Source organism: Mustela putorius, unplaced genomic scaffold (genome assembly GCF_011764305.1).
Source record: "Mustela putorius furo isolate JIRA1106 unplaced genomic scaffold, ASM1176430v1.1 tig00000487_pilon_pilon_pilon, whole genome shotgun sequence".
Taxonomy (NCBI): domain Eukaryota; kingdom Metazoa; phylum Chordata; class Mammalia; order Carnivora; family Mustelidae; genus Mustela; species Mustela putorius.
Window position 1 is genome coordinate 9,741,811 of NW_025421399.1, and position 12,495 is coordinate 9,754,305.

At 52.7% G+C, this 12,495-nt stretch overlaps 1 protein-coding gene across 1 annotated transcript in view; it reads right to left on the minus strand.

Moving 5' to 3' along the window:
• Nucleotides 1-1,087: 1,087 nt before the first annotated feature.
• FAM20A (FAM20A golgi associated secretory pathway pseudokinase) overlaps nt 1,088-12,495 on the minus strand; it is a 47,335-nt gene continuing 35,927 nt past the window's right edge. The window contains exons 2-11 of the mRNA XM_004749082.3: nt 10,829-11,013; nt 10,056-10,106; nt 8,518-8,596; nt 6,466-6,558; nt 5,560-5,675; nt 4,873-5,053; nt 4,272-4,381; nt 3,802-3,883; nt 3,331-3,390; nt 1,088-1,708 (exon numbers count right to left, since the gene is read on the minus strand). Coding sequence (XP_004749139.2) covers nt 1,444-1,708; nt 3,331-3,390; nt 3,802-3,883; nt 4,272-4,381; nt 4,873-5,053; nt 5,560-5,675; nt 6,466-6,558; nt 8,518-8,596; nt 10,056-10,106; nt 10,829-11,013 — 1,222 coding nt within the window. The 3' untranslated portion in view covers nt 1,088-1,443. The remainder of the gene's footprint in view (nt 1,709-3,330; nt 3,391-3,801; nt 3,884-4,271; nt 4,382-4,872; nt 5,054-5,559; nt 5,676-6,465; nt 6,559-8,517; nt 8,597-10,055; nt 10,107-10,828; nt 11,014-12,495) is intronic.

The following is a 12,495-nucleotide window of genomic DNA, read 5'->3' on the forward strand; positions in this document are numbered from 1 at the left end:
CTACTGGCCTTTAATGGGGAAGTGGATGTGCTGAAAGCGACTGTTTTTACTGGTTGATTGACTGACAAGTCACTCCATAGTATGAATACATTCCTATCATTTGGGTTTTCAGACATGAATTACGGGATAAGAAACAGAGCCTGCTGTGACAGTTCTCTCAGATGTTGGCAGGTCAGTAGGGAGAAGGCGGAGGGGGTGGGATCCCTGATGTGTCCGTTTTTAAGGGAGGCTTCAAAAGTCAACTTGAAGGGCGCCTGGCTGGCTAAGTTGGTGAAGCATCTGCCTTCGGCTCAGGTCATGATCCCTGGGATCAAGGCCCCCCTTGGGCTCCCTGCTCAGTGGGGAGTCTGCTCTCTCTCCCTCTGGCCCAACTCGTGCTCTCTTTTGTTCACTCTCAAATAAATAAAATATTAAAAAAAAAAAAAGGTCAACTTGATTGAGTCCTTTTTTGATAAAGCCACTGAGGGGAGGGACATCTAGAGTGTCAGGCCTCTTCAGAGAGCCTCCTGCTGCTTTTGGGGGCGGGGGGGTGACCGTTCCAGGACCTTATGGGAAAGAGGATTGTGGTAGGTGGGCAGTGGGAGGCCCTGGCTTTTCTCCTGCCCGAGTCCAGGCTCATGCACCTGCTGGGCCCATTCTGCTGTTCCCCTTCAAGACTACTGGTTTTCCTTCCGGTACAATTCTTTCTCTCCTTGCTGGAGGCTAAATCTGACATAGTTGTTGTTTTGGTTGGTGTTTAAATATTCTTCAGATTGAAAACATCCCTTTTCAGATATTCTGAGCAAATTCCTCTGTTATTTTTACCCCTTGCAACAATGTTTCCAAGAAATTACTTTTGGACTGGTCAAGGGATTCCTGTATTCAGCTGGGCCACAGTGACTGGGGCAGAAATAGAAAGGGTGAAGTTTACTTCGGACCAGTTTGAAAGCTACCATATTTAGATTTTTTTTTTTTTTTTTTTTTTTTTTGGTCTGCTCCTGAGATGCCAAGTGTTTTATCTGGGTCAGAAATTATCCTTGTAAACAATAAAAAAAGAAAAGAAAAGAAAAATTATCCTTGTAGACACAGTAAGGATCTGGAGGTCAGCTAGGTGTCCATGATGTCCTTTAACTTTATTTGTTCTACTCTTTCCTGGGACAAGGCTTCCAAACCTTCCAAGCCCGACTCTTACCCAGATTTCCCGGTGGACTCAGGGCATGGTCTGTGGCGTTGATGAAACAGGACTTTCTGGGAAAGAGGGAGCCAAGAAGGTCCACTAGAGAAGCCGCGCACCAAGGAAGGAAGTTCAGCGCAGCCCTCTTGCTCTTGTGGAATCATCCCAGTGCCCGACCTCTTCCAGAGCTCTAGACCCAGCCCCTCCTGGGGCTGTGAGGAAGCAGTGGTCCGCACCCGAGTCCATGGTTGGCTCCGGGGTAGTTCCTGAGGTCTGGCTTCATCCCGCCCCTAGCTTGTCAAGTTAGCCTGGCTAGAGTCCGGGGCGGACTGTTGTGCTGGGTCAGTGGCTATGACATTCTGCTCTCCGTGGGCCTCCACGCACCCCTCCACTGTCTGCAGGATGATTTGGAGTCTCCGGTCCAGGGCCAGGAGGTGGGGCTCTGCGAGGACGGGGCTGAGCTGGTCTTCTAGCAAAGACTCCCGCATCACGTCACTGAGTCTGTATTCGGCCTGGGCCAGCAGCTGCAGGTGCAAAAGCGTTTTCTTTTTTATCCTGGAAGGACAGAGCCATAGGAGGCAAGTGAGTCAATGTGAACAGAAAAGCTTGCCTGAACTTCTTTCCCCACAAACAGCTGCTGTAGCTGATGTTCTGGAAGCCTTCTCCCCCAGTGTCTCCTCAAGCACATGTTATTGAAAACCAGAGAAAGGAAATAAATGACAGTTAACGGCATTTGAAGGAGATTTAAAGCCACCGAGAGAATTTTCTCGTAGGCGAAATGATGAAGAGGTTTGCCATCTCAAAAGCCATAGGTACCCTCAGCCCAAGTTGGTTCTTGCCAGTTTTATATTTCCCTGTGTCAGACTCTTAGAGGGATGGAGATGGGGTGGAGCCAATCTCGACTTTATAGGATCTTGATTTCTTTTTGAGAGTCTGACTTGCACTCAGATCTGTAAGCAGCTTAAGTGTCCGACTTGTCATCAACAACCACTGCCTAGCCTACTTGTAGCAGGGGGCGCTGGAGGGAGGCACGTTTAAATGAACCAAAGAAGCAGATAAAGAACATGCTTTGCTCAGACTTTTCCAGCTGGAAATGAATGAGGCGGTTTTGCTAGGCGTGCATACCGTATTTCCAGTTAGCTCTGGAAACCGCACCTGAGCCCGCGGACCCATTCACCAGCCTGACTCCCAACACCAGAGAGGTGTGGGAGTGGGTTAGACATTCTCTAGAGCAGAGAGGCCACACTAAGTCCAAATACTTCCTTTCAATCTGACATGAGTTTACAGGGCTTTTTAAAGATTTTTTTTTTTTTTTAAAGATTTTATTTATTTGACAGAGATTGCAAGTAGGCAGAGAGGCAGGGAGAGAGAGAGAGAAAGGGAAGCAGGCTCCCTGCTGAGCAGAGAGCCCGATGTCGGGCTCGATCCCAGGACCCCGAGATCATGACCTGAGCCGAAGGCAGCGGCTTAACCCACTGAGCCACCCAGGCGCTCATTAAAGATTTTATTTTTATTTTTTTAAAGATTTGTTTATTTTAGAGGGGGGCGGGGCAGAGGGAGAGAGAGAGAGTCTTAAGCAGACTGTGTGCTGAGCCCAACGTGGGACTCGATCCCTCAAATCCGAGATCACGATCTGAGCCAAAACCAAGAGTCAGACATTGAACTGGCTCTGCCCCCCGGGCGCCCCTAAGGTTTTTATTTTTCAGGGATCTCTGTACCCAACATGGGGCTTGAACCCATGACCTGTAGTCAAGAGTCGCCTGCTGTACGGACTGAGCCTGCCAGACGCCTCTGGTTTATGGGACTCTAATCAGAATTTTACTTGGAGGGTGAACAAATGGTATTTACGAGCTGCTCTGAGTGCTGAGCGAAGCAGAGCTCTGATGAGTCGTGTGGGAGACGATCAGCCTCTGCAAGGGTGAGCCCTTCTCTGGGTGGGCTCGAGATAAAAGTTAGCGACTGAAGGGTTTACAAGATGAGGTCCTCATTCATCCTGTCTGGCCAGATGGAAGAGGGAGATGTTGCTGGGGAAAATTCTGTAGGTGGACAAGGAAGGAGGTCATGCCTGTGCCCCTACCCCCTGGGGTCCTAGACCAATGAACTCGAGGACCTCCGGAGCCTAGTTGCAAGTGGGATGAAGGGCACAGTTGCCACCTGCCCTGGCACTGGGAGCTCACCTGCAGCACTGGGACAGCGGCGACAGGATGGAGAGTTCGTCCTGGGAGTGTCGTCCAAACCTGGAAGGGGAGACGGGCTTTCAGGGTAATCCCCTCGCCCCCACACACCTTACTCTGAATGGTTTCCTCTCTCCTCTACCTCAGCCTTGTTCTGACTCACAGCCGGGCATAAAATGCCAGGGGTCAGCCCCTTGTCCTCAATCAGCTCCCCAAGGCCTCTGTGCAAAGAGGCTACTACCAAGCATCATTCGTTCAGGACTGAGCCAGAGAGTGAAAATGTGGGAAACTGACTAGCAGACTCAGGAAAATCCACCGTTCCTTGGCAGAGATCTGGGAAAAAGGGAATGGGACGAGGAGGGCAGGGCAGCTGGGTACGTGAGCATGGAAGGGCCTCGTCCTCGTGGGCTTCCGGTTGGCCTCGAACAGCCACACCTGGGCCACAGCAGGGGACAGCGGTGTTGCGACACTTACCCTCTGGCATTGTCAAGGTGAATGAGGAACCCATCATCCCCGAATTTGGTGAACATCTCGTAATGGTGCCGGTCCATATTTCCTGCAAAGGAGGGCAGGTGCGTCTGACCTCTCCATCCTCCCCGGGCCCGGAGGCCGGTCCGCAGTTGAGTTGGGAGTCTGAACCCAGGACCCCACGCCGTTTCCCACGGTTATTAGTGACGGTGCAGCGGGAGAGGGGAGCTAAGTGAGCAGACAGTCCCTCATGTGGACGGGTTTCCCACCACGTGCCCGCCTTCTGAGGTCCTCTCTAAAGAGGGGAGCGTGTTAACCTCTGTCCCCGGGAACCCCCACCACTTCCGAGGCTGTGGGCCGTGCAAGGTTGCACAGGCTTCATGGTCCAGGCTCGAGCTCATGGCCCAAGGTCATGGTGAATCCCAGCCCCACAGCCGAGGCCGCTGCTGCCAAGCCGCCTGAGCGTGGGGACCTACCTATCAGGAAGTCGAAGATGGCCATGTCGATGATGTTGAGGAGGCGGTTGCTGCTGTTGTACGGGTAGATCTGCTTCACGGTGTCACAGTAGAGTGGATTGACCTCCCACCTGAGGGGGAGAAGAAGTCCTGGGGCTGGAAAAGCCAAGATGGCAAGGTGTTGGGGGCCCTCCTCATGCACCGCCCCCCGAAACCCCGCCTCCCTGATCCCAACTCGGGGGCCTGGGCTTCCCAGGGTTTACTCAGGAGGAGCAGGTGTCCCTCCTGCGGGCCTCCCACTGCGTCCTGTACGACAGCAAGTGTGACACCGTGTTTTCGTGATGGGCCTGCTCGTCTGACCGTCCCCCTAGGCTGGGGAAAGCCTCTGTCCCTGGTCTCCGTACCCCCAGCACGTAGGAGGCTGTTTGTAACTGAATGCATGAGCCAAAGGGGGAGAACAGACACCGCTGGCCCTAGGATTGGTGTGAGATCAGGAAATGCTTGGGGCTTAGGGGTCCACGAGCCAGGCTGGCGGCAAGGCCTCGGTGCTGGGGTGCAGCTCCTCTCGGGGACCAGGCGGCCGGGACGTGGGCGTGGCATCGTGGCCAGGGGGCCAACTCACTCCTCTTTCCCTGCCAGCGAGTAGGATCGGATCCAGGGGTTGGGCACAGACAGCCTGGGGGCCAGGTTGAGGGACGGCAGGAACGCGGAGAGGGAGCCCTCCAGCAGGTGGGGGTTGCCGCACACGGCGTATTCGGTCTTGCACATGTACGGGCACTTGGCAAAGAAACACACGTTGCTGGCTGGAGGGCACGGGAAAAGAGAGAGAGAAGGAATAAGAGAAGGAAGCAGCAATGCCGTGTTCCTGTCCCCCACCCCACACCCCGGGCAAGTCCTCCAGGAGGGTGGGGAAGGCCTCAACTCAGAGCTCGGGCACAAGCAGCAAGGGCAAGACAGTACTGCCCTCCCAGATGCCGCGGCTTGCTACTGCTCTTACACTGAGCATCCTGGGTGCCACGTTTTCAAATGTCTCCGAGCAGAGGAAGTGTGGGCCCCAGCCTCCCATCCAGATGATGAGAATGCTGTGCTCGCATGGGTGACATCTGAATCCAGGGCGGGCCGGCCTTGTCCACGCCCACACAGGCTATGCGGCATCTCACCCGTGACCCTTTCCCAGGGTGGGAGAGTCTGATGCAGCATAGACCCACCCCAAGGAGGGCTGGCAGGTGCTCAGACCCCTGGGAATGCATCGGTGGCCACAGGGGCCGACCCTCCTACACCCAGAACGTCGCTCGGGCCAGTACTCTACCTGGAGACACGAAGAAAACACTCTGCAGGATTTCATTCTTGGTGACCTCTAGGATTTCCTTGGTGACATTGACTAGCCTCCCCACTGTGGGTGGCACTCGCCGGAAGTCCAGAATCCTGAAGGAGAGAGAGCCCTGTTCACGTCGGGGGATCGTTGAGGGGGTTGGATGGTCGCCCCTTAGGAATGGTTGGGCATTCCTGACCACCCACAGCTCAGGGCGCCCTGCAGTACCGAGCTGACGGTGCCCAGGGCAAACCTGTGTCTAAGGGGCTGGGAGAAGGGGTGGCAAAGGAATCCCGATTCCAGCAAGCCTCCTGGATAAGCCTTCCTACAGTCCACACTATGTTCTAGGTCAGAGCTCTTCATACATCACTGGGCGTGCAAGTGAGCTGGGATCTCCTTCCCATGCAGGCTCTGATTCAGACCGGCCAGGGTGAGCCCGGGCTTCTGGATTTCTGAAAAGTTCCTGGTGTGGGGCCCTGGCTGCCGGTCCTTAGAACACCCCGGGAGGAGCCACGACGGGCAAATGGGAGGGGAGGAAGTTGAGGAATGTGCTTTCACCTCTGGGAGAAAGGGGGTCTATGGGAGTGAAAGCCTTCTCCCTGTTATCAATCAGGAAACTAGAGCAGAGGGCAGGGTCAGGTCCAAGGTGGCAGCCTGAGCAGCCTGGCAGGGTGGTTAGCTTTCTTCTGCGTCATTCTTTTCACTACATGAGAGGCCTTGTGTTCTTCAAACATGGGGCTGAACTGGAGATGTGTTGAATTCAAAGGCATCACTGAGGTTCGTGAGGAAGACAGGATGCGGGAAGGAAGAAACACCAGGGAGGTCCCGCCTGAGGTCCTGCCCGGCGCCCGTTGGGCCGTCGGCCCTCGCGGTCAAAGCCATGTCCCTGGGGCCCGACCCTACCTGTCCAGGTGGAAAGCTGCGATCTCGGCATTGTGTCTCTGAAAGTCGATGAAGTAGAAGAAGTCGGCGGGTGTCTCTTCATCTCGCTGCTGTCTGGAAGGAAGGGAGGAATCACGCCCTGGACCCAGACTCGGGGGGAGCCTGAGTGGAGGGCTGAGAAGCATGACTGGAGGGAGAGGGAAACAGCCTTTCGTGCTTTCAGCGTCCATGTTGCCTGATGGAACGACCTGCCAGGGACGGCCCGTGGCTCCCACGGCTGGGAGAAGATCCTCGGGGTTCCCGCAAGACCCGGTCCTGCAGACGCTCCCCGGACCACATCTCCTATCTGAGCCACTTTCGGGGACCGCGGCTGATGCTTCTAAAAGGTAGGTTAGTTGGGAAAATACACAGACATTCTTGGGCAGGTGTAGACAGAAGAGAGGCACTTTCTGGCCAACCAAAGGGGCAGAGACCCAGACATCCAGAGTTAGAGGTGGGGGAGGAGGCGGGCCTTTTCTAGAAGGAAAAGCGTCCTAGGGATGCAGTTTAATACAGCTGACATTTGAAGACCAGAAATGGTCCAGGTCTTAGGGTGACGGGGTGAAAAAATAAGCCTGTCCCTTCGGAGAAGCCTCCGGCTGGGTCCCGAGAATGAGCCCAGCCGGAGGCTTGAGGGAGGCTGGTTCAGAGGATAGTGATTAGAACATCGCTAATGGATTCCTGAAAAGCACCAGGTCTGCCGGAGGGCGACGGGGCTGGTAGGTATGAATGTTCAGAAAGGTGCCTCCCAATTCTTCAGGGCAGCGTGGCCTCTGGCCCCAAGCTTCACTTGCCTTGCTGTGAACACCCGTGCAAGAGAGATCGGCCCTGGGGGGCAGCGTGAGGCCTGCAGAAGCAACTCAAATGTGCAAATATGCGTAATGTTGCCCAAAGCAGGAAACAGCTCCAGCGGTTGAAACAGTGACGTGCACTTTGCCAAAAAACACACGTCCTGGAAACCATGGCGAGGCGCTGCCAAAGCAGGTGTCCTGTTTTTAAAAGGTGCGGCCACCTTGGAAGGACAGGCCTCCGTGTGCCGGTGTGCCCCTCTTCTCCTCACCAGCGTCGCCGCCCGGCGCCGGGGCAGCAAGGAGCGTGTCCATGGGGCCCCACCCGCACATTTGAACCCCTGGATTCCATCCATCAGGATCCACCGTCTCTCCGGCACCTTTGAGAATTTTCTAAAACATCATTTCCCCGTTTCTGTATGGCCCACCTAGATGGCACTTCAAATTTGAAAATCATTTTTACATCAGGGCTTCTCAGGCTTCGACAAGGGCTGATGCATTTCTCAGGGTCTCTAGTCCATAGACGGCATGAAAAATACGATCTTTAATTATGGCCATAGTTTATGTTCTCCAAAGATAAACTTGTACTTTCCCTTTTTAATAAGGGACACGTTTGGTTTTTTTTTTGTTGTTTTTGTTTTTACTTTAAATGACGTATAGAAAAAAAAATGCACGCTTTTCCAAGAAATACGTTTTTTAAAATGATGCTGTTTGGCTTTGGATGAAATTTTATACAAATGCAGATTAAAGTTTGTGTTATGGCCCCAGGATAGACAAAAGGGCTTCTGTGACCCAATGCTGGAAATTTTTGCATTCTATCCAGGAAGAAAACCAGTTGGTTTGGACAGGTTGTTTGTAGGTGACGGGTTGTTTTTCGGTGACGAGGTAGAGACAGAGGAGGGGCCGGCACTCCCGGGCCTCTCCCGCACATAAACCATGGCCAGTGTGAGTGGTTTTCCTGCCCACATCTGAACAATGACAGTAAAGCTCCCTGCCGTATAATTAGCTCTAAGTTTTAATAAAAACCACTGCCATCCTAAGGGGCCAGATAAGATGTTCCTCAGAGAATACAGCCCCCGGATCTGGTGAGGGTGGTGAATGGGTGAATGTGCAGATTTATTATTGTTTTTATGCCCGAATATAGGAGGAGATCCCCTTCCCAGCCTGCCCACATTCACGGATTTTTGTTCCGATTCCCTCACGGCTGCCGCAGCTGGACGCGGAGGTGAGGAAGGCGGTCACTTACCTCATGGGTTTGAACATGGCCTTCCCGAAGTCTGAGAACCTGAGGACCAGCTTGAGGTGGACCCCGCTGGGTTTCACAACTGTGAGGGGGGAGAACGGAGAGTGAACACTGTCTCTGAGCCTAACCTCAGGGATGCGACCTTTTGGTCCTTCAAAAAAAAAAAAAAACCCAATTGGTTTCTTCTTTTTGTTCTTATGTGGTAAGATCCTGAAGACCAGCATTTGCTTTCGAAACCTGCAGGGTAAATTCTAGTGTGTCAGGACATGGAGAACGTGTCCAGGGAGGGGCTCAAGACAATCCCAAAGTCGTTCTTACGGGAAGAGGGTAAATGCTGTAGGTTTCCCGAGACAGACCCTCACTGAAAACCCTAAACGATGTTTTCCTAAGAAGAACTGATGTCGTCCCCTCTGTGCTTCCCAGGGACCCCTGTGGATTCTGATTCTGCCACCTGTTACGTGGCATTGGACCCGTTTATCTGCATCTCTCTCTAGTTCCGACCGCACACCTGGGCCGGGACAGGGTTTGGGGACTGACACACCCGTGGCGCCCCTTCCTCACCCGGCTCTCGGCCCTGCCTCCTGATACTTTGCATTCTGGCTGCTTCGCTCGCTTTGCCCCGTCCTGGCCTTGCTGTGAGCCCCTCGTGGGTTGGGACAACACCTTACTCACCTTTGTGTTCTGTAACACGGCAAATGGTGGGCAGGTGCTAAGCCAAAGCAAAGGGAAGCCCCGGGCCCTACAAACGCTCTTCTTGAAGCCTTACCATCATGGCACATACTGGAATTTCTATGTGTGATCAGTGTGTTGAAGTAAATGGAGGAAGTTACTCATCACGGGCGGTGACTTGCCAGTGGGTGGCCTGGCCACTCTGGGGGCTGGGGAGCTCCGTTTCCAGGCACAACTGAACCTGACTCATGGCACCCTGGGAGCTGCTCTATCTCCTGCCTGTCTTTCTGATTCTATTCTAGTTACCCCAGTGGGTCTCCACTTCGGCTGCATTGGACTCACCTGGAGGGCTTTAAAATTCTGATGCCTGGACCCATTGAGCCAAGACCTCCTGAGGTGGAGACAGTCCTCAGTACTTTCTAAAGATCTCCAGGTAATTCTAGAATGTGGCCAGCTTGGGAACTGCTGCCCAGGGCATCTGCTTCTGAAATCTACAAATGTCCTCCAACTCCTTGAGGATTTGGTTAAAATCCAGGTTCTGATTTGGAACATCAGAGTGGGGACTGAGATTTTTCATTTCTAATAAGCTCCCCGATGATGCTGATGACGAAGGGGACCACATGCTCTCCAGCAGGACCCTAGGAATAGCCCCTCCTGAATGCCTTTTCTTCTGTGTGGGTGGCTATGTGGGTGGATGGGTGGAGAGAAATGTCGAGTTCTTAGAGACTGGGCAGAGAGACTCAAGCTCCTTCAGCTTCTAACCAGGACCACCACAGAGTGAACGGCGAGTTCCTCATGTTGCTGCCAGGTCCTGGGGTTTACGGGGCTGTGGTGGTGGAGGGGCTGGACAGAGGCAGGGTTGGGTCACTTACTCTGGGTGCAGTCACATGCCCCAAGCAAGGCCTTCTCGTCCTGACTATAATCTGTAAAGGAAGAGAAGGGAGTGAGAACGTCCAGTCTTGCTCCTAGGAGAGAGCTCACCACACAGCACCCTTAACTCTGGTTAGACCACAGAAGGGGAGATGGTGAGGCAGCCTGGGGCCCTTATCCATTCAACAGGGGATGGCTGGGGGCCCCAGCTGGCTACAGCCTCCACCCTGCTCCATCCCAGGCCCCATGCCCTCTAGCCCTTCAGTAGATGCTCCAGCAACTCCTGGTGTGTGATCGAGGCTAATCTGGTCCTTGTTAGTGACTAGGCTGTTTTGGAGTGCTTGAGAACACAGATGTGGCACGGTAGGACTGTTTGAATCCCAGTACCACCACTGGGTCTCTGGCCAGGTTGCTTAATCTCTCTGAGCCTCAGTTTCCCCACCTATAAAATGGCCATGATAACATCTATGTCATATTGTGATTGTATAAAAGAGAGTTGCCAAGTTCCTGAGAAGCTCACAGTAAATGGTAGCAACCACCATTCTTAATGTGTACAGAAACGCTTTCTTCTGGCTCTCTGATGCGGTGGTGATGAGATTAGAGTGATAAGATCTCATTCAAAGGCAAAAATATCAGGGTCTGTTTTTCTTCTTACAGTCTTACCACACGTCAGAGCCAACCCTTTAATATTTCACCCTAGAGCCCAGTCTGAGATGGTTTATGCAGCCTCTCTGGGAGAAAGTTAGTGCATCCCGCCTGACCCAGTGCATCTCACCAGCACTGATGGTGGGAAAGTGCATCATGTCCTTGAGGAGTTGGCTGACGACAGGACTGGACCGGGAGTACAGCCCGTGGCGGCTGATCCCCAGGTGGAACTGGACCCAGCTGGCCTCGAGTCGGAGCTGCAGGGGAGCGTCATTGGAGGTGATGTTGAGCTGCTCTTTGTACATCTTGTGTCGTCTGAAAGAGCAGGGAGAGTTTTGTTTTGTTTCCACTGGGGCTATGAGAAGTGCCAAGGCTTGCCAGCGCCCCTTGTCTGGACTCTCTATTCATTCTTTCATTCATTCAACAGCAGTAGTCAGCACCTATGCACCTGGCTTTATGCTGAGCTTAGGATACTATTGGGGGCAAAATAGGTACATGTCTTCCTTGCCCTCAAAGGGCTTATAATCTAGTGAGTACAACAGGCACGTAGATTCACAATGCCATCCACAAATACATAAATACCTAACTACAAACCATGACCAATTCATCAGAAGGAAAGGGCAGATGGTTAAGAGTAAAATTAGGGACCTCATATAATCTGGCATCTGGGTCTCTTTGTGCACTTCTCCATGAAAGGGTATGTATGCTTATACTTCCCACTCTTTTCTGACCTACAGAGTGAGGAGTTGGGGGACAGAAAGGTACCTGGTGAGAAGGAAGTGATTGGAGGGTGAGGATCCCTTCAGTAGTTCTGGGAGCCAAGTAGATTAAACAGTAAGTCATATAGGAAAAGAAGAATCCATTAGCCATTTACTGTGTGTCCTGCTCAAGAGCCTTTTCTGCTGGGGTACAAAGAAGAAAGCAACACCAGGGCTGTATAGAGGCTAAGAGTCTAGTTTGGGAGACAAGTTGTAGGTCTCTGAAATCATCAGAGGAAAATACAAGGCGGTTGTAGTTGACGGCTAGATAGGTCATTCAGACGAAAACACCCCAACATTTTGGAGACGGCAACAATGCCTACACAATGAAGTGGTCAGACGAAGACAACCGTAGAGGAAGGTGGGCTTCCGCTGGATCCTAAAGAATGGGTGGTGTTTCAACTGAATGGGGTGTACCAGGGTACTCCTGGGCGGGGGATGGTAGGAGCGCCGGGAGAGGCTGGCAGGGGACCGATGTACGTGAGGATCAGAGAGGCAGGTGCGGTAAGTAGGCGATTGAACAGAAACATGGAGGCCTCCAGCTGGAAGGCAGAGCAAGCGCGCGTGATGTCATCTGGCGAGGTAAAGCTGACTGTAGGGCAGGTGGGCTTGTGGGGGGAGGGAATGGGTGGGTGTTCCTACCCATCTGTGTTTCTCAGACTGGTACCGGACCTCTGAGGTCTGTGATGGGACTGAGGTGTTTTTTTTTGCTATAATTTTTGAATTCTGAATCTATCATTTTGAATTCTGCTAAGCATAAAGTATCTCATAATACCACCGAGTCAATGTTGACTCATTGTTTCGTAAATGTTTAATTAGATATGAATTCCTTCTGATTTTGGAGTTTTCGTTTTCGAGCCAATACATTTTCTTTGTTCAGGTCTTGGAGCCCTTTAAAAGCTCTTGTGTATTTTCGGCACTGTGTCCACATTGCTAACGGATAAAGACCCCCGATCTATTGTCTCCGTCGGCTCAGGACGCCCAAACCAAACACCACTTCCCCGGGGAGCTTCAACACCAGCCATTGATTTTTTTCACC